Source organism: Labrus mixtus, chromosome 11 (genome assembly GCF_963584025.1).
Source record: "Labrus mixtus chromosome 11, fLabMix1.1, whole genome shotgun sequence".
In the NCBI taxonomy this organism is placed as follows: Eukaryota; Metazoa; Chordata; class Actinopteri; order Labriformes; family Labridae; genus Labrus; species Labrus mixtus.
In genome coordinates, this window is record NC_083622.1 from 16,687,025 (window position 1) to 16,710,630 (window position 23,606).

Sequence of the window (23,606 nt, forward strand, 5' to 3'; positions counted from 1 at the left end):
TGCATTTGTCTGCAGGAGCTGTTTACAGAACAAAACAAACAGTACACGTAATGAAACAAGGCACTCACGACGCGCACGTAGTCAGTATAAAGGCGTGACCCCGCGGTGGCCTGGTCCATTTTCAAAGACCTGCTATTGGTTCTAACTGCTGTCACTCACAGAAAACTGGGTGGCAAAAAATGTAAGTTGACACCAAAACTATCCAATAAGAGCACCGTGGTCCTGCCTTTTCTCCCTTCTGAATGGACACATTCCACTGTCAGTCTAAAAACTCGTCTCTGATTGGTCACAGATGTTGTAGGCGGGGTTTGCAGTATTTGTTGTTGTTTTCCTTCAGCAGTAGAACAGTCGACATCTTTGGCATAGAGCGCATTCCCTTTCTTTACAACTGTAATTTCCGCTATTGTATGTCAAACAGGAAAACCATTTGGGACATCAGGCAGCCCAAGGGACTAGTGGAGTTTTCTGTATTCGTCCTGTCTTGAGTAAAACTTGTTTTTGTCTTTTTAAAAGGTATGTGAACAGGAACGTCTCTTTGAGGCGTTAGCGTCACTCGTTAGCACTAGTTGCTGTTGTTTTCTAACATCACAAACATATGTTTATTTAGTGAGCTAAGGCTACATTTCATTGTTTTATTCAAACGTGGAGTTGTCTGAAACTACTCTTTGAAAAGTATAGTATCGGGCTCGGTGGTTTCGTGTAAAGCAGACCGAGGAGGTATGCGTTAGCGGTCCTGTTTCAGTGGTGTTCATGTGACGTGGCCTCAGTCCACGATGACCCCGAAACACGGTGACCTCAGATACTGGTGTCTACTGACCACAACCTTTTTTTTAAATTTTTTTTTAATAGATACACTTAAAAAACGAGAAATGTGGTGAGGAGTGGCTGACCATTAAGTGTGATATAGTGTGGGCGAGAGTTTCACTCTGTTTATTTTCTCACAGGTTCTAAACAGTGCGCACAGTAGCAGTGATTTAGGGGTATCTGATGTAAAGTAATGCGGATGTTTTGATAAAGTGTTAATTAAAACTACAATTTCTGACTATATATTTAATCTTCAACCATGTTATACACATTTTATATATTATTAATAATAATAATAATAATAATAATAATAATGATAGTATTAATCAAGTGTTTTGGGGAAAATCCACTGAAATTATTTAAAGCTAAAATATTAATAAATATAGGAAAGTATGTAAGTCAAAAATCTTCTCATACGAAAACTGGAATCCAAGAATGTTTTGCATTATTTTCTTGTTTGATTAAAATGAAATTGAAAAAGTCAAAACAAAAGCAAATATTATTTTTCTGCCTACACAATAATTTACTCTTGAATACAAACATTGATACGATCAATGTATTTCATTATACTGCTGAAAAATCCTGTTTTCCAATAATGTTGTAAAATAGTCCAGCAATGATAAGGGTCCCTGCTAACTTTATACAAACCGATATATGGAGATTTTTTTTTGTATAAGCAATAGTGCAATATCCGATGGCAAATGCATATTCTCAAAACATCCTGTCCTAATATGGCCTCAGCAGAACACTTCATGAAAGATGCCTCCATCTCATCTTGCAGCAAACAATGATGTGCTCTTCAGGAGGTCAATATCACTTGTTGCCTGAATGCACTGGTTGGTGAAGTCAGCCAGTGCTCTCTCTCCTTTGTCTTCTTGGTAAATAATGCTATTGTGAGGGACTTCATGTTATCTGGGGCTGTTTTCAGATGGGCAGTCAGTACCAGCGGTCAGTACCACTAGAGGTGAGGAGAGCAGAGGGAGAGAGAGTTCGGGCCAAACATCCTGACAAGATACCGGTAAATATGACAATCAGATCAAAGATGAATGTACTGTTAGTGAGCTGTAGTGAATGAAACTTTGTCATGAAATGATGTTTGTAGTCATGGTCTTCTAGTTTTTTTATTTTAACACCATTCTTTAATGACTAAATCTCAGTTTAATACTTAGTTCTTATGATGACTTTAATTGTTGTTGAATCGATTATTTGCACATAGATACATCCCCTCTTTGTCACGAGGATGAATTTATTTTTGTTCTTTTTTAACCAGATCATTGTGGAGAGGGCCTCGAGGTCAAGAGCTCCTGAGCTGGACAAGAAGAAATACTTAGTGCCCTCAGATTTAACAGGTAATACACAAATGAACATGCAACATAACTTAAACCCTTTCTTGTATCTGTCAAATTACATCAAATGTCTCACAAACTACCCAGAGGTCACATATTTCTATATTCAGCCTCCCAGAGCTTTCAGAATCCAAAGACAAGGTGGCTCTGTTTGACATGTGAACTGTCTTATTGATGAGTGTTACAGCATGACAGATTTGTTTTTCTGACCCTTACTGAGATCATGTTTGGAGGGAAAAAATTGTTATACAACCAATGAAATACGTGGGCCTGACACACAACATAAACAAACAATGTTGGTGTATAATCCTTTTGTTGTTGTTGTTGTTGTTGTTGTTTTGACTGCATGGATTTTTAAAATTGTCGGTGCTCTCTGTTTGACAAAAGATTACATTTTTTTTTATATCTGGCAACTTTTACCCATAAACCCAAATAATTACAATCTAAGTGAATACCTGATTTCTAAATTGATTTAGAAATCAGGTATTCACTTAGATTCCTTAGATCAGCCATACAATATACAGTATTTCTCCTGGCCACCTGTGACTTTGACAACACTGCTTCAGGTTAATTTCTTCAGAAAGCGTCCCGCTAACAAACAATGAGCAGTCGTGCTGTTTGTGATGCATGTGGCAGCATGACAGTTCCATTAGAATATCTACGTCTTACAGACACGCCTTTTCTTAGCTGTGGATGATTAAACCCTTTTTTCACAGACGTTTCGTGACATCATAACAGGAAAATCAGGAAAGTATTTAAAACATTATAGATTGTTACATTCTAATTAGGATGTGTCCTGGTATTTCTCGTATCTGCTCATGAGTCGATCTTATTTATTCAACATTTGCTTTTTCTGCTGCCACAAGTACAAAATCTCTACTATGAAAATATCTATCACATAGAAACAATACAACACAAATGTTGCAATCATTACTTCGCGGAAGACGCTGATGTTAGCTGTCTTCTCCTACTAAACCTTTTTTTCACATCACTGACCCTGTCCCCATGTGACCAGTGTACTGGTCATACCCCACAGTTTCTTGTTTTCTTCCTCTTCACATCAAATGAAACTGGAGATCTTGACACTTGCTGACCACCTCGCTCTCTTTCTCTGCTTCCTTTTTTTAGTGGGCCAGCTGTGCTTCCTCATCCGTCAGCGGGTGTCTTTGAGACCGGAGGAGGCACTCTTCTTCTTCGTCAACAACTCCCTCCCCCCATCCAGCTCCCCTCTCTCTGCTGTGTATGAGGTAACCGCGGCCTCCTACTGTACACCCATGTTCACTTGAGAATCACCAGCATGAGTACAAACATAATTACAAACATGAATGCTCAATATCAGATTAACAGACATTTTTTAAACCTTACTCATTGACACCCAAAATGTCCCCACAGCCACGTATGAGCTTAGAAAGCATTATTGCTTCCCTTTTTTATTTCAACACTGACCGTTAACCAGACAGAAACAGAAAGAAGAAAAAAAGAAGCTGACCCACTTGATTGAATAGTCATTCTGAAAGTGAAATAAACAACAAAAAACTGCAGCTCACTGAACTTACATTATTCTCTGCTTTGTTTTTCTCCAGGAGCACCACGAAGAGGACCTGTTCCTCTACATGACTTACAGTAATGAGAGCGTGTACGGTGCCTGAGGGAGGACAAAAGACCAGAGAAAGAGAGAGTGCAAGAATGAGAGGAGAAAAAGTGAGACAGTCTGAGGGATAAAGTGTTAAGGCTGTCTGTAATGCTTCAAGCCACTATTATTCTTTATATTATGTTTTGATAAGTAACTACAGTGCAGGTGGATTAAAAGGTAGAGGGACTGAACATGGGTTTACCTTTGACAGTATTTCAGGGTGAGTAATAAAATGTAGTACCCTTGTAGAACATGACAGGTTCTGATGATTCCTTACTTGGTGAAAGAAGAAACAGGAAGCATGAATAAAAAGGACAAAAAAAAAAAAGCATTGTAAAATTATGTTGATGGGGCTCTCGTTATCTTTCTCAGTCATCTGTATTTAATGCAAATAGTATTTTGTTTTTGTAAATTAATATCATAAACTTTTGTGGAAAATAAAAATGAAAATGCATAAAATATTTGTGATGATTTCATATCATGTAAATATGAATGTGAATGTTTGCATGCCTCAGGTTTCAGATGTCAACACAAAGACAGAACTCTTATTTTAATCCAAACATTTTCATTGTAAGACCTTTGTGCTCAACTTTCTAATCCTTCAGGAAGATTCAAGTGTGATGTTTTTATATATTCTGCTTTTTTAGAGCAGAGAGTGATACATTTGAATCACAATAGTGGTCATTACAAATTATAAAGAATATGAAGTAATGTCAGATAAAATTCAGACACTCTTATCTTCCCCTAAGGCTACCATGATTTCAGACATGTGCTTAAGCAGAAACACCCAAGACAGAAAGAGAAATCTTAATGGGGAAGTGTTCAGCCGTCCCTATGTTGATGATGTGGTCACTTTTAGGTGTGGTAATATTTCTGGTATATATATATATATATATATATATATATATTTGACAAGTTACAGATTTCATGTCACATAATTCTTGCAACAGGTATTTGGTCTGCATCGTCTTCTGCATGGCTTGCAGACATTACGTAACCTCATTATCAGTCGATTAGACCACTTTGAAAGACTTCCCTAGTGAATCGAAACTTAGAGACACACAAGAAAAGAGTCATGGAGATGCAAGACATTAGCACCGAGGGAGAGAGAAAAGAAGAGGATGAAGGAGCAAGTGAACCTGTGCTGGAGGTCAAAACTGAAGGTAATGCGAATTTAACTAAATCAGGTCAAACCTCATGATTAATACCTCATGAAATTGATTGTTTTTAGAATACACACAAATTGAAACATTTTAATTAAAAAATATTTCATCAAGTTGTAATTGATGTGATATTGCTCTACTGAAGGTCAAAATGTGTTGGATATTTTTGAAGCAAATCACAGATATTCATGTCTCAGTTCAATGTTTTCATTTGTATTTCTGTTTAGTGTTAGAGGAAGAAAAACCACACCACTATGCTAAACTATGCAGTCCATCTGAGAACATCTATGCAGAAGCTTTTCCTGGACGAACTCGAGTTAATACAGAAGAAGGTAACATGTTTTTATGAAGTGAGTGTCTGCTGTCAAATGAAGAATGGAAAGGTACGGAAATAACATGTTTCCGCTCGTGTGTGAGCACGACTCCCTGTGTATTACATTTTTTTTAAACAAAGCTGACACAGCATTGAAAGTTGCAGTTGATTTCTGATATGTGACATCTTGCCGCACATACAGAGTAAAGTCAAGTCAAGAAGTCGTGATGTAAGCGTAATGCTTCTTGGAAAAAAAGCAATAAAAAGAAAGCAGAAGTTTAAATCAGTGGGTAATTTTGGGGAAATTCAAAGATGTTTTTTTTGCAGTGATGACTGAGAAAATCTTCTAAGATTCATTGAAAGAATAACCTCAGAAAAAGGTTATTTAAAAAAAATTGCAATCATTGATCTACTCACTTAGAAAACCAGCTGTATTAAACACAATGTTGATAGTAGTTTGAAGTCTGTTCTGTTAGACTTATCGAGGGGAAGAATGAGAAAGATCTATTTCACTGTCACGAATGAAAGGTTGCAAAAGATCAAATTTAAGAAAGTGAAAACAATTCAATGTAGGCCGTTTCTAATTAAGTTAATTAAATGTATACAATTTTGAAATGTATTTTGAAATTTGCATTACAATTAATACACAAACTGATAAAAGATAGCAACTAGTAATACATTTCATATTTTTAATTATTTTCAAGTTAACTCTATTTATTTGGAAGGAGTTAATGTCACACTAAATTTAAACTTGTTTAGTCATAAATGTTAATGTAGCGTTTTCCAACATGAAAACAAAGTTAAAGCTGTAAGTATCAAAAGGCTCTTATAACTATGCTAAAATATCTGAAATACAGCCATGTTGACATGTGACTGCAGGACAACAACAACACACATGTTCTCTATAAAATGAATGCATGCCATTTATTTCCTCCAGTTGCCCCTAACATGTTAAAATGTCATAGAACATAGAGACAGATGAATAAACATTCAGCTGTCTAACATTTTAGAAACACCTGTGCTACTCTAAGTTCAAATTCTGCCACAGAAAAGACATTCATGATTAAAGCTTCTGTGTTTTCAAGTAAGTTACATTTCACCATTTACCTGTTCTTCCCTGTTATTAGACAGAGTAACGCACCGTCCCTTTGACACTGCTGCTCTGTTTGTAATGAAACATCCACCATTCTTTAAAGCTCCTGTGAGAACATTTCAGTTTGATTTTGGCGGACCCTGTGGTACCTTTTAATACTGTGAAATGTGTTACATCTAACAACACCCGCTATCCCTCGCTCCTGTATGTTTAACCCAAACAAAGATTTCAAGAAGCCCCTTCATAGTTTGATCATAAGCAGTGCATTAGCCAGAGATCTCAGCCTGCTTTCTTTAACCAGTCAAATGTATCACTCATCGAGAATCCTTGCTGTGGAAAATGAAACAAAGTCTGTTTCTGCACGTGCTGTTAAACACTTTATCTGACAACTTTAGTGTCAGATAAAGTGTTTAACAGTGTTTAAGTCAGTCTTATGACTTCTTTATATATCTCACCAGAAAAAAAGAGCGAGAACACAGTGACACTGCCTCATAGCACTGCAGTGTGTGTTGTTGTTTTGACAATACACTGATTTATTATAACAAAGACTAAAATGGAACGGTCTAACTTTAGCCTGTACTTTAAAAGCATATTTAAAGTTTTCAATCTGTGTCAGTGACGACCCAACATGCTGTCTCTGACCTGTGTTTGATGCAAACACTAATCTGAAATGGCCTTGAGACAGAAATCCTATCTTTTGTTTTTTTGTAGTCTATCGACTGCGGGCCTTTGTTGTCTGTCCGTGTCTCTCACTCTCCCTCGTTCTTAAACAGGAAGCAGGACACAGATCCTGGAAAAGTTTTGGGAAATTTAAGGACAAGCTGAGCACTGTGCTCCTTTAATAATTTAGTAATCAGTGATGTCATGTTGCTATGGCAACAAGACAAGGAGGGGGGTTTCTTAAAAGGGCAAGTAGACTTGAGTTGGCAGATCAGACAGAAGGAGCAGGAAACCCCTTAACAAGTCCCAGAACCTCTTTTCTCCATGTACATCAAATTCTGGCGCAGTTATGGCGGGGATAAAAAAGACGAAGCCGAAGCAAATTTATCACCTGAGTCTGAGTTATCTGTTGATCTGCAGGCTGAGAAAGGTAGGCCAGAGCAGTGTGTTTTCATCCTGGCTTGTTCGTAGTTTGTGTTTTGTATAGTCTCACTAACTGATATTTCCCTCTTTTAGGTAAAAAGACTGAGGGAAACCTACGTCTGTACCGCATTGCGTGTGTGTTCCTCACAATAATCTGCTTGGTGCTACTGCTGGTCGTCATCCTCCTCAGTGTGAAACGTGAGTGTCTGCAGCCATATGTCAGGACTATGAAAACAATCCTCTCCTGACCATGATTATTAAAGAAGCAGTGTAGAAATGAAAGAAAAAACAGACACATACTGTTTATGTCAGGATTCTGTTGCTTTTATTCTTGTTTTGCTAAAACAGACCATAATAACACAAGAACAATAAGCGTGTCGGGTTTCACTGCTGTAGCCTGCAGGCGTCATTTCTTCTCCCTTAGAACTCCTCCCTCTTGTCTCTGTTTTCTAGCCCAAACTGGATCCACACTGTGCCCAGAGAGAGAGGAAACCATAGCAGCAACCAGGCAGAGTGCAACAACCTGCAGCTACAGCCGCTGCCAGGCTCTGTTTCCAAATGTTCAGCTCCAATGTGAGTGTGAAAAATGCTCCGCAGAAAACACCCTGTTCAAGTCAAAGAAACAAAACAACAAACAAGCTCAAAGATGGACAAATGGCACCGTCGTTTTAGAGTCATTTCTGCTTTCACACTCACTATAATTGCTGCTCAGACAGACCCTGGAGGAAGTTGGATAATGTGCTTGTTTTCTAAGTAATTTTTAAAATGAAAACTAAATAACCTTTTTATCATTTCATCTTGATTTGAAATGTTTGATTGATTCCCCACAGGCACACATGTACACCTTCCAAAGATAGAAAAAGAGGGAATGCCCTGGTCTTCATTATTTACATGTGCACTTAATTTACTTTTACAGAACCATCTTTAGTTTTTTTTGTTTGTTTTATTTTTCATTTTAATACGATCCCTCTCTCTGCAGATATGGGCTGCCGACAGTGTGCCGACGATTGGCTGACTTTTGGCCGATCATGTTTTTACCTGTCCACCTTCAGGCTGAGCTGGGATGAGAGCCAGAGAAACTGCAGCTCGAGAGGAGGAGCTCTGGCCATCATCTCCAGCCCCGAGACCCAGGTAGATGTGAGATCGCTTCCTTCCCTGACTCTGACGTAAAACCATTGACAATATTTTGTGAATGTGACTGTTGCTTTCTCTCTTTAAGACTTTTCTGACCATGAAGGGTCAATTGAATTACTGGATTGGACTGAGACAGAAGGGTTCCACATGGTCCTGGGTCAACAACACCGTACTGAGAGAGAGGTGATTCTTGAAAAATGTCTTAAATGATTCAGTAACAGGATGTTACCCTGTACACAACACATGTGATGTGTCTCACAGAACATTTGAAACTTAAACGGGTCAGCTTCTTTTTTTATTTAACAAGAACAATTGTTTAAAATGCCTGTTTTTAGATTGCCTAAATAAACATCCAAATGAATATTTCAGTTAAAGCTCCTGTGAGGAACATTCAGTTTGGATCAACGTTGGTGCCCCCTGTGGACCAAGCAGTATCTCATATCGGCTTTTTTTGTCTTCTTATATAGTGTAAAATCTGCCCCTGCTTCATTGCCCACTTTAATATACCTCTCATCAGGAACCTTTGCTGTGTACATTTTAAAAATAGCTCTAACTTCAGTGTGCTATTAATCCTTCTGACACCAAACAGCAATTTCAGGTATTAAAAATAACTATAGAAAAAGTGAATCTTGAAGGTGATGGCCTCATTCGCTTTTGTAGGTCATCACTATTAATATCAGTACCGATGCACCTTACTAACCAAGTTTGCACTAGTATTAGCTCTTAACTTAGCTTTTACTAGCCCCTTGTTCTTCAGCTCCATCCTCCTGTCTAAATATCGTCACATCCCATCAACCATTAGCCAAACAGCCAATGGGGGATGTCCAGTGGCTATGGTGACTTTTATGTTTGCCTGTAAAAAAAAATAACAATACACTTTTTTCTTGTTGTAGTTACTGGGCTACAGATGTTGCGTCTGAAGGGAACTGTGGGCTCCTCGGCAGTGAACGACCTGCTGAGAAGAACTGGCTGAAAGCTCCCTGCCAAGCCTCCTCATACTTCATCTGTCAGCTGGGATACTGACAGCATCACATTTCTTTTAACAGAATGTTGAGAAAACCCCAATTCTCCTTACATGTATCAACTCCTCAGTAACAATCTACTTTCTTCTTATTTCCATTTCACAACTCAATCATAAGCATACAGCAAAAAGGGGAATAGTTTTATATTTTGATGCTTGAATATTTGTTAAGACAGTTTTATTTGACGGTACTCATTTCCAGATATTTAAGAGGAACACAAGTGCTGATTAAGGTACCTCTGTCTAATTCACTGCATGTTTCTTAACTGCTCTTTGACTTTGTACAAAACAGAGAAAGTCGATTTTTTTTCAACAAGATTTTTATTCTCGTATAAAAATGTCTTATTAACAATATAATAAGTTTAATGTCTAAATTAAACTTTTTTTTAGCTTAGCATATAGTTAATGCTACATATTTTGTTTTTACTGCTACAAAAATAACTTGCTCTTTTCCATAGCATAATACTGCAGACATAATTGCACCATTTTCTATACAAACAGAATAAACCAGTTGAGTCCTCTTCTTGCAAGTTTTTTTCTTTTGACACTCATGATCACTAAATGTCCAGTCAGTGTCTCTACTTAAACAAATTTAATGTCCTCCTCTGGCTCCTCCATCTCCATCTCAAAACCCAGAGCACTGTGGCGGATCATCTGCCACCCTGTCAGAGACCTCCTCTTGTTATAACCTCCTCTGTGTTTAGGTCTGAGCTTGGGGGTTCCTGACATCGATCCCTTCGTTGCATCCGTCTTTTCGTTCTGTTCGTCCTCTTTGGAGAAAGCTTTGATGTAACGCCGCATCTTTTGGAACATTGGGTCGTTTCTGTCCTCAACCCTGCAAAGAAAACAGTGACGCAGCTTTTAAAGTTCATCAGAGGATCATGGTATTCTTAGGAGTACTCCAAAAGATTTTTTTTACACCATTCCTAAAATTGGACTTAAAAGATACCTACAAAAGAATGAATTGGCAGAAACCTCTAAACTATTACCATGGCATTGGCATAAACTCCATTTGAACACAGCCATAAACGGTTTGTTTAGCAATCATAGGACTTAAAACATATCCATGGTATCATATTGGTGCCTCCTTAACACTTATTAACCTAAACATAAACCTATCAATAACCTTATATAAAACTGTTTTTTCTCTAGCATCAAGACTTTTGTCTCTGTTCTTGACGTACTGTCTTACCTGAGATACCAACGCTCTCTCAGACCGTAGTTAAGCCCACAAACCCCGAGCCGAGGCCACAGGCAGCGAGGCAGCCTCCTCTCCAGCATTAATGTCGTGGCTACCACCTGAACAACATCATAACAGCTGTTACTCTGATACAGTAAACCACAGGGACAGGATGATGAGGTGTCTCTGAGCATTTCTGTTTACCTGAGTCCTCCAGAGCTCATCTCTCTCCTGAGCCACCCTCCAGTGTGTGTCGCTCATCATGGCTATGAGTAGATTTAGTAGCAGGATGTAGGAGACCACAGAGAAGGCACAGTGCAGCACATGGACAATCGGCGGGGTTGCGATGGTGTGGTCCACAGGCAGATCTATGAGGCCCACGCTGAGCTCAAACTGGGAGAAGAGGGTGATAGGGAAGGAACGGTATGACGGGATGGACTCAGGCTCCTGGGTCATGTACACCATCCACAGTGCTGAGAGGAAAAGATTTATACATCTGTGAGGCAGTGGAAAAGTCTAAAACATTGTTATTTCAATAATTTCTTCCCATACAGGCTTTGTGAGGGTTAAAGGTTTGTGTGTGCATGTCGCCAAGAATATACTCACAGGTGGAAAAACCAATGAGAACAATGAAACTCAGCCACATGAACTTTGTCAGGTCTCCAAATATAATCTAGGGGGAAATGAGACACACAGTGGGTCAGCTTGCAAACACAAATAGGTGAACCTCAAACCCAGAAGAAAAACTAAATACATCCACTTCCATAACATTTCAGAACAGGTGTGGAACAAGTTGCCATTTCTACTGTACATGACTCATGAGCTCCCTTCTACTATATTCATGCAGCAGAATTTTCTGTGTGACTTTATGGTCTTTATGGACTTTAATATTATCTGGTTAGTGAGCCTAATACTAGCATTAGCTGTACAGTGGCCCTGAAGGTCAACTGCCAAAACATTTCAATGAATGCAAAAAGCATCTCACTAAACTCAAAAAAAGTCATCAATTGAGTTTCATCAATTCCTGAAACGCAAAAAGTTTTTGTGACATGCAAAAACATTTCTTGAAACACAAAGACACTAAGAGAAATGTTTTAGTTTCATTACATTTTTCTGCCTTTGAAGAAATGTCTTCGTGTTTTACAAAATGTTTTTACCTTTCAAGAATTATTTTAATGTTTTAATAAAATGTTTGCATTTCATGAAATAGTTTTGTGTTTGTTTAATTTTTTTTATAATGTGACATTAAATATATTGCATTTAGTGAAATGTGTTTGCAGATGACCTTCAAGGCCACCATACAAATGATTTTCACCTTAATTTGGCCACAATTGTCCACAATTTTAAGTTGATCTTCAACTGATAATGAATGATAAATATTTTTTCATATTCCAACCATTTATACTCATACCTCGGAATACAGTAAGACATCATATCCCTCCCATAGATAGTAAATATTCAATCTTCAGAATGACGTCATATGAACATGGCCACCATGTACCATGTGAATTTATTTTATGTTTTAGATCTACAGAAAAGACCAAATGAAACTGTACTTTGAGACAGAGGTGGGACAAAGTCATTGCTTTGCAAGTCACAAGTAAGTCTCAAGTCTTTGGTCTCAAGTCCCGAGTCAAGTCCCAAGTAAAGACAGGCAAGTCTCAAGTCGAGTCACAAGTAAAGACAGGCAAGTCTCAAGTCGAGTCACAAGTAAAGACAGGCAAGTCTCAAGTCGAGTCACAAGTAAAGACAGGCAAGTCTCAAGTCGAGTCACAAGTCCTAACCTTTGAATTTCGAGTCCTGAACAAGTCATTAGCTCTCGTCACCAAATTAAATGCCATTTTCACAGAGTAATAATTTGTTACAGTTACACAAATCATGATTGCTTATATGATTTTATTTAGCCTACTTCTTAAAATAAAATAACAGTACCAGTGCGACTGACTCTGTTTTGTTTATTTTTCCTAAATTCAGTTTTTTCCATTTTTATTTGACTGAATTATGTGCAGTATGTTCCATTAGATCAGATCACTGATTTGGGTCATTTTATTAGATCATGTCAGGAAATTGAGACATTTTTAAATATAAATTAACTCGCCTTTAATTATTTTTTAAAAGGTAGTATGCCTAGTGCCCAGGCCACCCTTGCTCCCCCCCCTTTTTTTTTTTACAGTGTGTGTGAAGACGTTCCCAGACTACAGCAGGCTGTGGGATAACATCTTACCAATTTCAATGTGCTGATTGTTGATAAATACAGTATGCAGACACGCTGAGAGAGAACGGGGAAAAGTCGAAACGGTCGTTTGACCGGATTATGTACCTTCCTGAGCATAAAGACTTGGTCCATATCGACCGTAGATATTAAGGTCCATACAGATCACGGACTGTGTCGCGCTAAAAGTAAATACCTATAGGTACGCGCAATGGCTGGTGTTCCGGTGCGTGCGTGTGTGCGTGCGTGCGTGCGTGTGACTGTGTGTGTGTGTGTGTGTGTGTGTGTGTGTTTGTATGTGTCAGCTCGCGCCTGCAACATGTAAACAGATGAGGAGCAGCAGTGAGAAGCTGCAGGTACACCAAACGCGCGTATTTTATAAAAACACTTGGTATAAAAACGTAGGGTTTTTTAATAAATCACACCCACATTGAGGCAAATCCCACGATATTATATTTTCATTGTAAAACTCCGTGATTCCGTCCGTGTTTTGCGCTAACCCTAACCCTAAATTATATATGGGACCTAAAATAACATTAAAACCTCAAGTATTTTCGAGTCATTAGGCTCAAGTCCAAGTGAAGTCCCAAGTCATTGGTGTTGAAGTCCAAGTCGAGTTGCAAGTCTTTCATGATTTTGTCAAGTCGAGTCCAAAGTCATCAAATCTGTGATCCAAGTCATGTGACTCGAGTCCACACCTCTGGTTTGAGATACTTGAATTTTATTTTAGTCTATGAATTTTAACTTCCTGTTACTTAAACAAAAGGCTTACATTTAGAAACGACTCAAGTAAGAGAATAATTCCGACATATCCCAATAGTAACTCAAGAGAGGGGAAATGGTAGGCTACAATTAAAGATAAAAAAGGAAAATGTTTCATGTCGTAGCACCCCCGAAGAGGAAAACGGTACGTTTCTACGTATTCTTTTGTAGTTTCTAGACATAGATATGGTTTACACACATTTATGTACAAGAATAACAGCTACAAGCTGGTTTTGTATTACAGGTAACACCTTTTTTTCTTTTTCTTTTTGTGTGTTATGTTACCTGCGCTTACGTTAGTTGGGGATTTACTATAAATCTTAAAATCATCGGCTCAAGTGTCAGACTGTCTTTCGGTGGGATAATCTACAACCACTGTGTCTGTGCTGACGTCCTACCTTCTGTATCATGATGACGTAAGGGCCGAGCATTTCAAAACCACGAGCGAAGAACATGACGTTACACCAGCCGAGAACCAAACACACCGCCATCACCACGGCCTCTCCCTGCACCCCACATGCTCTGAACACACACAGCAGCACCACCAAGCAGGCGTAGCTGATTCTGGACAGAACAAAACAAAAAAGCAGTAAGGTTAATGATATTACGAGGAACAATGTGCTTGTTTCTACTGCTTAGAAGTGTTTGTACTCACAAGATAACATGGAAGGGGCCCCCTAGAGCTGTCTGGCCAAAATATCGCCTTGCCCCCACTCTCAGTATGTCAGGGATCTGGTGTAAAAGATAATACATTGGAGGTTATCAGTGAAAACCCTTAAATCATACCCTGCAGTGTGTTAGAAGCATAGTTGATAATTTCACCTCCAGCAACAGGATGACTAAAGCCCCCAAGACACTGATGATCTCACCCACCAGCCGCAGGTTGTCCTTATATGTCAGGTAACTTTCCTGAGGCACACAGAGAGGAAATATTCATACTTTAATATTAAAAGCACATTATTATGAGAGCATATTAATGTACAATGTGGCATGTGCAGGTGCACACATCTACACACACATACACAATTAGTGAAAAGGAAATTAGGAGCCAAAGCCCAAACAGTCTTCTAGTATGGTCATGTTTTTGTGATTATATTTAGGTTATTCTTCAATTCTACCTTGCAGATTGTATTGTAATTTAAACCACAAGCATGTATAAACTCTCCTTCCCCAAGATAATTTAAAATAAAAGGCCACTTAAGGTCCTGGGAAGGACAAAGTATTGAGATCTGCAGCACATTATAAAAAAAAACTCATTACAAGTAGAAGTCATGTATTCAAATTTAGTAATGTTTTTAAGGTAGAAAGTAAAATCCTTTATGCAAAAGCCATGTATTGTTCATGTATTGAATCAGTTGTAAATTATAATAAGGTGAATAAATTAGTAAGATTTGAATGTCAGACTTTTACCTGTAAAGTCATGTTTTGTTATCGGAGTAGAGATTTGATCGATTCTTAAACTGCTGCTGTTCAATACACATGATGTTGATTTCAACAATTGTTCTTCAGTAAATATAAACTATTAATAGTCCTACATTTCTTTAGCATCACTACATAGTTAAATGATGATGTGCTATAAATCACATTTAGGTGTTCATAACTTTAACATACATTGAGTGTTTTCTGGACTCGGATGGTCTTATCCATGTGTGACTTTGTGTAGTTCTCTGGAGCGTCCTTTAGAGGGCGATATGCACAACACAGAGTGAAGGTCCCGATGTACAGGAGGTACAGTAACATTAGCAGCCTAACAGAAGAGAAGAAGAGAAAGAAACACAGTTAGGAAAAGATCTGATGTGTGTACGGTTCAGATGTTTGACTCCACTTACTAACTGTTACCTGAAGTAATGTTTTCCATACAGGTTCCACTTCAGACTAACCAGCTGCCTCACAGGGGTCACTTCCAGGATCCCTCTGGCCTGGACAAAACAAAATAATCACTTAAATGTCTCCTCAGGTAAATATAAAAGTCTTCATTCCTCTCTGTAATTTCACCAGATTTCCCCTTCTGTTGTTACCTCTCTCTGGTGACTGCCCACGATGAGCTCCAGCACCGACAAGTCATCGGCCCACGAGTCAATCTCTGTCAGGTCGTACAGGTTAGAAGTCAAAGGACCCAGACTCCACTGCACCACACGCCTTTTATTAACCAGGTGCTGAAATGCCTGATGGAGACACGGAGAGAATCATGGCAGTGAGGACAGGATTAGAGAAACAATCTGCTCCACCTTTCATGTTGAGTTTTCACCCTGCGAGTCCCACCGTCCCCACCCTGCTCTCACCACAACGTTTCCTTCTTTGGCAGCCAGTTTGAAAGGTGTGAGGCCTCTGAAGTTCGGCACCATGTCGAGTGGCACTGACTGGTCCAGCTCTACATCGCGTGCCATAATCAGGTCAATGGCCTGGCACGCAATCGTCTTGTTGGGCTGCAGAACCAAAATGTGAAGCACTGTGTTACCTAGACAGAAAAAAAAGAAACAAGAGACAGAAGTTAAAAGAAGAGAAAACAAAAATGTAGACTAATACATTGATTTAAAAAAAAAAAAAGGACAGGAGGAAGTATTTCCTACCACGGTAATCCTGGACTCTGGTACTGGCCCCTGCTTCAATTACCATGGAGATAATGTCCTCATTCCCTGCACACGCAGCAAAAGACAGGACGTGCTCCCCTGTTGACCAAATGTTTATTTTAAAAACAACATTGGTCCATCGCTTTCCATAAAAGCATAAATTACAATAATTAATCTGAAGCTCTGGTCCAAAATAGCTTCCTCTATTCTCTCTTACACATTCATTAGGAACAGTCAGAAACCTCCTACATTTCACTTTAGGCCTGCTGACTCACCGTAATATACGAGTCCTCCTATCCTCTTCCTGAAGTATAGACCGGTGACTCGAGGTGTGGCCACGTCACCCCCACGACTGATCAGCTGATGAACCAGGTTGATGTTCTGATTGACCACGGCGATGTGGAGAGGAGTAACACCTGAGACAGAGCAGTGGGTCCGCATACATACATCAGTCCACTGTAAAATACCTGATACTTATTTCATCAGTTTCACCTCTTGAGTGAACTACTTCAGAATTGTACTGGAGTAAATAAAGTAAATGTAATGAGATACTGTACATACTAGGGGCCGACCGATATAGAATTTTGGGGCCGATACTGATATCGATACTGGGGAGGGAAATGATCCGCAACCAATATCTTTCTTAGATGTTCAATCTGTAGATTTATTGCGTTGATCACACAAATGCAAATCAAACACTTGTGGATAAGATATATAATGAAGACAACAAGGTCACTCAACTAGAAAGAAACTGTGCATGTACGTGCGTCACAGCTTGACACTCTTGAGAGTAATAATGCTTGTTGTAGTCCATATAGCACACTCCGCTGGTCACAGCCAGAAAGAGAACTGCTAGTGTAATACAATGACGCCAAATGAAATGCTTTTTTTTTACTGGTGAATAAATCTAGTAATATCAGCACATATCTGTGATTAAATTAGACAACACTGATAGTCACTGGATAAGCTAATATCGGTCAATATTATCGACTGGCAGATTAATCGGTCAAGCTCTAGTACATACCAATCCAGGAAGACACTCGTTCTTTTCTGTATTTAATGTAGCTGTGTCCTGCTCTCTTATAACAGAAAGAGGCCGTATAGATTTGGGACTTGTAAATTGATGTCTGTGTTATTATTAGTCAGAGCCTTTTTTTGTTGTTGTTGATAATTCACTTTTTTGTTTTTTAACTTTGACTCAAATGCAGTAAGAAAGGTTAATGAGATGGCATCAAAGTTCAATAAGAGCTAGTCTTTGTGTTTTTATTCTGTCATTTACTGGTTTCGATGCTCTCATGTTTATTTTTTTGTGTCAGTTACATCGAACGATTTTTGATTAGTAAAATTACTGGCTTGTAATCAGTCAATTTTTATGACAATTTATTCATCTGTTATATAAGTTTGTCTCATCGTTTTTAATAATATAGGGTTATTGTGTCAGTGTATTCATGTGTGTCAACCTTGAAAAAGCTCGGAGGTCATGGGTTCATTGATGAGTTCAGGAGCTCCGTCCATCAGAGCCTCAGCCGCGTCTAGGTTATCGTTCATCGCGGCAACATGAAGCGCCGTCTCACCCAGAGCTCCTGAAGGACACGATTACATTTCCACAGATTAAAACTGAGACTGCACTAAAATCACAGCACAGAGAAAATGTAAATCTGCCAAATCACAGTTTAGTCATACCTCTCTCAAAGATATTAGTGGATGCACAACTAAGAAGTTTCTTGATGCAGCCAACACTGTTCTTTTTAGCCGCGTAGAAGAGAGGAATATCATTTATACTGAGGAGAGAAGAACAGAAAACACATGAATACTGTATTCAAAGTGCTTTTACTTTACATCTCCTTAAAATTAATTAATACATGATCTCATTTATTCTAGAAAGTGGTCAAAACAGTGTCTTATAAGTTTCTTACTATTTGGTGTAGAGCAGAAACGTCTCGTCCAACATCTCATTCCATCCTTTCTTGTTCTGAAGGCGAAACCTCAGCTGACTCCACCAATGGTTGAGCTCGCTGGGAGCAGATCTGGCCAGAGACGGAGACATTGACACCTGATGTTCGACTGGAAGGAACTCAGGAGAAAAGGTGAGGTCCACGCTGAAGGAGGAAAACATTACAAGAATGAAAACGTAGAAGCAGGAGTCATTCAGTCCATTAAACATGGATTATTTTGATATCTTATTCATTTTTAAAATAAACAATACAATACAGTAAGGGAAAGGAATAAAAACAGGTGACAGTGCCTCAATCTTACCATTAAAAAGTAAAAGTCCAATTCCTCAATGTCTGCTCATATTCAGTCATAACACACAGCCAAAATGGGAAACAACACCTTTAAAATGTTCCTGTGGAGAAGTGAAATCCCAGAGGTGTCACCAATATATACGTGCAAGCCATGAGGGAGGAGACGTGTGAAGGGATTGAGAGGGAATGGGTGGAGAGGTCAGGTAGGACAGAGAGAGTGAGGCTTTAATGAGCAGGTAGACGCTCACCGCAGGTCATGTATCCCAAAGAGAAAGTTGCACTTTAAAGATTCAACTCACCGTCAGATTAGGAACTCCTTTATCATTCAGATGTGAAATTATCGCCTGTATTCTGTCACCTTAGAAGTGCAGCCACAATAGTCCAGTCCCCTAATCCCAGTATGTCTCTGCTATCACCAGGCCTGTCTGCATTCCTCTTAACTACCACCAAAACCTGCATGTCCACTATTAAGATATCTGCAACATCATGACAGTCAACACATTGCGGTCATTGTTTCTGGTGAACCGTGAAGGAAACCTGTTTGGAAATTGCAAGATTGTAAATCTGGACCCGGGTTTGTAATTTAAACCTGATATTAAAGCAAGATAGTTCCAACTGCAGTTTTCTAGATGTGAAACTGGGATATTTTGCAAACATGCCACATCTTGTAGATAGAACAAGTTTAGTTCACAATGATGTATTATTTGTCATTTAAAACTGGTCTTAATGGACAATAGTCCAAGATGCATTTTTTACGTGTTGTTCTATAATTGGGCTAATTCTCTGGTCAAACCGGATTTCTTTTGTGGAGTAAAAATGGACGTGATGTGTGACTTTCTAACATGTTGCATCTTGTACACAGAACAAGTTTCATTCACAATGATTTAATGTTGAGCACCATTGATGTGTCAACAGGAATGATCACAAACACGATAATTGCCACATGACAAAGACCATAATGATCATTTGTTGGTCACCAGCAGCATGTAACTTTCCTCAAGGCGGAAAACAAAGATAATGACACATATAATAATGTTTTGTAAAATTCTCAATCTTTATTCCCGAATTATTTCATTTTTAAACCGACTTCATCTGAATCACACATTTTCTTTTTCTACACATCAATGAATGATTTGTAAACTGCTGAATCAGTGAACTTATACAACATCTCTGGTCATGTAGCATGTTGGTGTTTTGCTGCAACATTTATAGGTTGTGACTAACGGGCCGGTCAGCTGCAGGATAAACATGGTTTAAGGAGACTGTATAGGAGGCCCTGCTAATGGGTGAAGATGTGGCAGTCATTGAGTAGTGTGGAGATAATAGCTGTTTACCAGACGCAGAGCACCATCTTTAAGTCGGCTCATAAAGACCAGTGGTTTCCACTCTGTTAATGTCTTTATAGAGAAACAATAACAGCGTAAAAACATGATTCTGCGGCCGGCCCGTCTTCTGTTTCTGAACACTAATTCTTTCACAACACTGTTAACAGCAAACAATTATTACTGACACCTCTGCTGCTTTTATGCCAGGTGACAGGCGCTCTTATTCAGAGTGACCTAATACAATAGAGCTCATTAAACAAAACCATCCCATAATACTGAAGATTCTGCTCCCAATCAGTAGAAAAGGAATTCAGAAGTTTTTCTTGGGAGGGGGTTGGTTAACATATTTGAATCTTTTTATTTAAAAAAACAACACTCATACTGGAATGTGAAGACTTATGTTCCAACAGTTTCATCTTTGATCTCTCAGTTGAAAGTCTTTAACTCAATTACACATTTTAGGATATTTTAAAAAAGGATTCCATGGATTAACGTCATCTTAAAGTCGTATTTTTTTCTGACTGCACGATCATATTAAATGAGAAATTCCACATAAGACTAATACTGATAATATCAGTGTTTGAAGCCATTTGAAGGTCCTTTAAGTGTTATTAAGAGTATCCAACAGTGGATGACATGTTTATTTACATCAATGAGATTTATGCTAAATGTTGATGTAGTGTATTTAACATGTATATTCTATTTACTGCTACTTCACTCCGCCAGGGTGTAACTTAACTACACTCTGCTTTTCTAACAGCTCTACTTCTTATTTATTTATTTTTAAACGTTGTTGTATTCATCATATTGAATCATGAGTCTTTTCTCAGCATGCCATGGACTATTTCTAACTTTTACATAATTCATGTGCCGCAGAAAACGGACATAATCTAGTTGTATTTTAAGGATCTATTTATTGACATAACTGTCTTAGAAGATTTCAGATTAACACAATATATATATATATATATATATATATATATATATATATATATATATATATGACTGTGATTTAAAAATAAGATTCTGAAGGTTTAGACTCTGCCTGACTACTCGATATAAAAATGCACAATGACACTGGGACAGTAAAACCAGTGATTACACTTTATGTCAGAAATAGGACAAAGTGCCAGCTGCCTCAGACTGGCAGAGTAATACGGGGGTTTGTGTAAGCGGTCTTACTATCAGTCAGATCTGATGATGATGATATCAGCAGCAGTGGGGCATGTGGGAAACCAGTGTCTGTTCTTGCACTGCTGCTGATCCATGCAGATCCCAAACTCCGATTTGACTCAAACCTGCTGATCTGTGGAATCTGAAACACACTTAGTACACCGTGTCATGCTGTGAAGGTGATATAAGTACATCAAGGTGAATAAATTATATATTTTTTGTGTGGCTGCATAAAAGCTTAAACTGGTGCTCACAAAGTTCTCAATGCTTCTCCCTCGCTTTGTCTCTCCACCAATTTGTTCCGACAGTGAAATATCTCAACAGTTGTTGATTAGATCGCCAATCACATTCTGTACAGACATTCATGGTCCCCAGGGAATGAGACAAACTCAATAAGGTGATCTTCTTACATTTTCTGGATCACAGCCTTCAGCATCACACACTAGTTTGAATGAATTGATTGGTTTTCAGTAAAATGTCTGACAGCTCTTGGATTGATTTCCAGGACTTTTGGCACAAGCACAAAATGTGTTTAACTACAAAACTTCTCATTTAGAAAGTTTCAATGTTTCACGATTAAATTCCCATGTGTTATTTTTATCAGCATGACCTGAACTTTCAGTCAGTGGCTAATTAGCTAATCTTAGAAACTATAGTTTATTTAACTAAAACTAAACTTGGACTGTAAACATGGTAAAAAAAAAAACATTTTACATTTCTGAATATTCACATTGTTATGTTGAGTAGCATGTCAAAATAGCATTTAGCTCGAAAAACACTGACATCTTTATCTACAACCTCACAGCGCTGTCTGGATTTCTGGTTCCAATTTTAAATGTGTGATAAAAATGTCTTTCTGTTGCATCCACTTAACTCTTTTTGTTCATTTGTCCCAACAGTTATGACTCTTTCAGTGTAAACTAAATGACAATCACTTTTAAATCTGGGCAACATTAACAGCTTGTTTGCACGATTTTCTCTTTGAAAACTATTAAAATAGAAATAGTCCCCAAAATACTGACTAGTTTAAATACAAAAATTAAAAAAATGTTGAATGGAAGGTGAAAAAACTGATAAGGGTAGATCCGATTTTGGAAAATAAGAAGCAAATTCAACATTTTAAATAAAATCATATCATTTATTTTACAAATTTGCACAAATATGAAGAAGTGTTAAACGCTCATACAAGTAAACAGCCAGTATTGTGTGTAGCCTGACACACTTGCCTCAAACCACACACACACACACACACACACACACACACACACACACACACACACACACACACACACACACACACACACACACACACACACACACACACACACACACACACACACAGGAACATACTAACAAAGCATTTCTCCTCCTTCCTTCAAGTGTTAATCAGATCAGATTTTGTCCGTCTTTAATGACTCAGTGTCTTTACTCTTGCAGTCAAACAAAAAGAGGTGAAGTGTGAAATGTACACATAAAGGTCGTGCTCTTTTCTTCTGTATTCATCACAGACGGACGTTCGTGTTTGCAGCTGAGGTGAAGCTTGTAGTGTCGCAGCACGTGAGCTCTGTCGTTGCTCGTAGTGAGAGTGAGCTGTACAAACAGAGCTGATACGTCTCTTAAAGAGGGGAATACATGGCTTACAGTTAAAAGTGTGTTTCTAATTTCATGGCAGCCATCTTTGTCTAACCTCAGTCGTTATTTACAGCATACAACAAACTATACGTATCTAAAAAGCTCACGGTGAAACACAAGCTGCTAGGCAGTACCCTGTTCTCTTTTTTTTTGCATACAGGTTTTAGCATTTCGGCGTTTAAAGTAGAGAGGGAGTGATATAACTTTACAAACATGTCAAAAAATTGTAGAAAAAGGCTTTGATTGTCTTCACGCAATTCTTTGTGTGGAGAGTTCTCCATGAGAATAAATAAAACACATTTTTTATAGGTTTTCTTGTACTTGTTGAGGGTCGGGGCGATATAAAAGGGACAGTAGTGGAAGAGGAGGTGAGAGGTAGGACTTAAGATGGGTGAGGGGAGAAGAAGGCAGACAACAATAAAGTGAAATTTTAGTGAGAAAATCGAGCAATCTTCAAAGTCCTCCTCTTCAGTGACTCCCTACCCTCACTTTGACAGGGACTGCAGCTCCAGTAGTGCAATCTCCTCAGTTATTTGTCTTTAGTGGCCGGCAGGAAGACTGGTCTCTTCGTTTTCTCACCTTGTGGTTGTTAAACGGGTGTTTTTTTCAGAATGCAAAGAGTTGCAGTCGAGGCTTTTCCTTTAAAAAGTTTTTGTTTTTTTGGCTTTAAATGTGCTCCTTACAACTGTTTCAGAAACCAGACACAACAAGCAGAGGAATGTGAAGACCACAGAAGTCCATGGCACAGGGTGTGATGTGGGTGGATTTCACACCTCCACCTGTCCCTGCGTCAGATAGGCTCTGAGCTGCTGGGCTGCACTGAAGATCTTCCTCTGGTGTCCCAGCAGGCTCACCCCAAGGTTCTGGACGTCTCTGAAGAGAGAGCAGATGAACATGGGTTAGTTCAACACTTCAG

General features: G+C 38.6%; 4 protein-coding genes and 1 long non-coding RNA gene across 6 annotated transcripts in view; 3 read left to right on the forward strand and 2 right to left on the reverse strand.

Moving 5' to 3' along the window:
* Positions 1-316: 316 nt before the first annotated feature.
* Positions 317-4,242, forward strand: zgc:92606 (uncharacterized protein LOC100000242 homolog). The gene is made up of 5 exons (XM_061049344.1): positions 317-517; positions 1,733-1,822; positions 2,075-2,153; positions 3,279-3,397; positions 3,734-4,242. Exons 2-5 carry the CDS (start codon positions 1,733-1,735, stop codon positions 3,797-3,799), a joined length of 354 nt encoding a protein of 117 aa, XP_060905327.1. The 5' UTR covers positions 317-517; the 3' UTR covers positions 3,800-4,242.
* Positions 4,243-4,818: 576 nt separating this feature from the next.
* si:dkey-26c10.5 (uncharacterized protein LOC563797 homolog) lies at positions 4,819-10,110 on the forward strand. Of its 2 annotated transcripts, XM_061049316.1 has the most exons (7): positions 4,819-4,946; positions 5,174-5,278; positions 7,529-7,633; positions 7,889-8,008; positions 8,415-8,566; positions 8,655-8,752; positions 9,463-10,110. In XM_061049316.1, the coding sequence occupies exons 1-7, from the start codon at positions 4,859-4,861 to the stop codon at positions 9,590-9,592; spliced, it is 798 nt and encodes a 265-aa protein (XP_060905299.1). In that variant the 5' UTR covers positions 4,819-4,858; the 3' UTR covers positions 9,593-10,110. The 2 variants fall into 2 exon arrangements, with proteins under 2 accessions (XP_060905299.1, XP_060905300.1); XM_061049317.1 differs by lacking the exons at positions 4,819-4,946; positions 5,174-5,278 and adding an exon at positions 7,024-7,442.
* On the reverse strand, positions 10,006-18,364 carry trpv6 (transient receptor potential cation channel, subfamily V, member 6). Its single transcript, XM_061049232.1, has 16 exons — positions 18,231-18,364; positions 17,998-18,095; positions 17,775-17,897; positions 16,590-16,730; positions 16,315-16,413; positions 16,027-16,202; positions 15,763-15,909; positions 15,584-15,663; positions 15,356-15,491; positions 14,567-14,653; positions 14,400-14,476; positions 14,143-14,308; positions 11,377-11,443; positions 10,975-11,243; positions 10,783-10,889; positions 10,006-10,425 (listed from the first exon to the last, which is right to left on the reverse strand). Exons 1-16 carry the CDS (start codon positions 18,359-18,361, stop codon positions 10,173-10,175), a joined length of 2,157 nt encoding a protein of 718 aa, XP_060905215.1. The 5' UTR covers positions 18,362-18,364; the 3' UTR covers positions 10,006-10,172.
* LOC132983101 (uncharacterized) lies at positions 15,481-23,466 on the forward strand. Its single transcript, XR_009674779.1, has 3 exons — positions 15,481-15,701; positions 18,293-18,401; positions 23,385-23,466. It is a non-coding gene; the product is annotated as an uncharacterized LOC132983101 (long non-coding RNA).
* The window catches only part of ephb6 (eph receptor B6), a 43,132-nt gene continuing 41,694 nt past the window's right edge, over positions 22,169-23,606 (reverse strand). Inside the window, exon 19 of the mRNA XM_061049210.1 lies at positions 22,169-23,563. Coding sequence (XP_060905193.1) covers positions 23,458-23,563 — 106 coding nt within the window. The 3' untranslated portion in view covers positions 22,169-23,457. The remainder of the gene's footprint in view (positions 23,564-23,606) is intronic.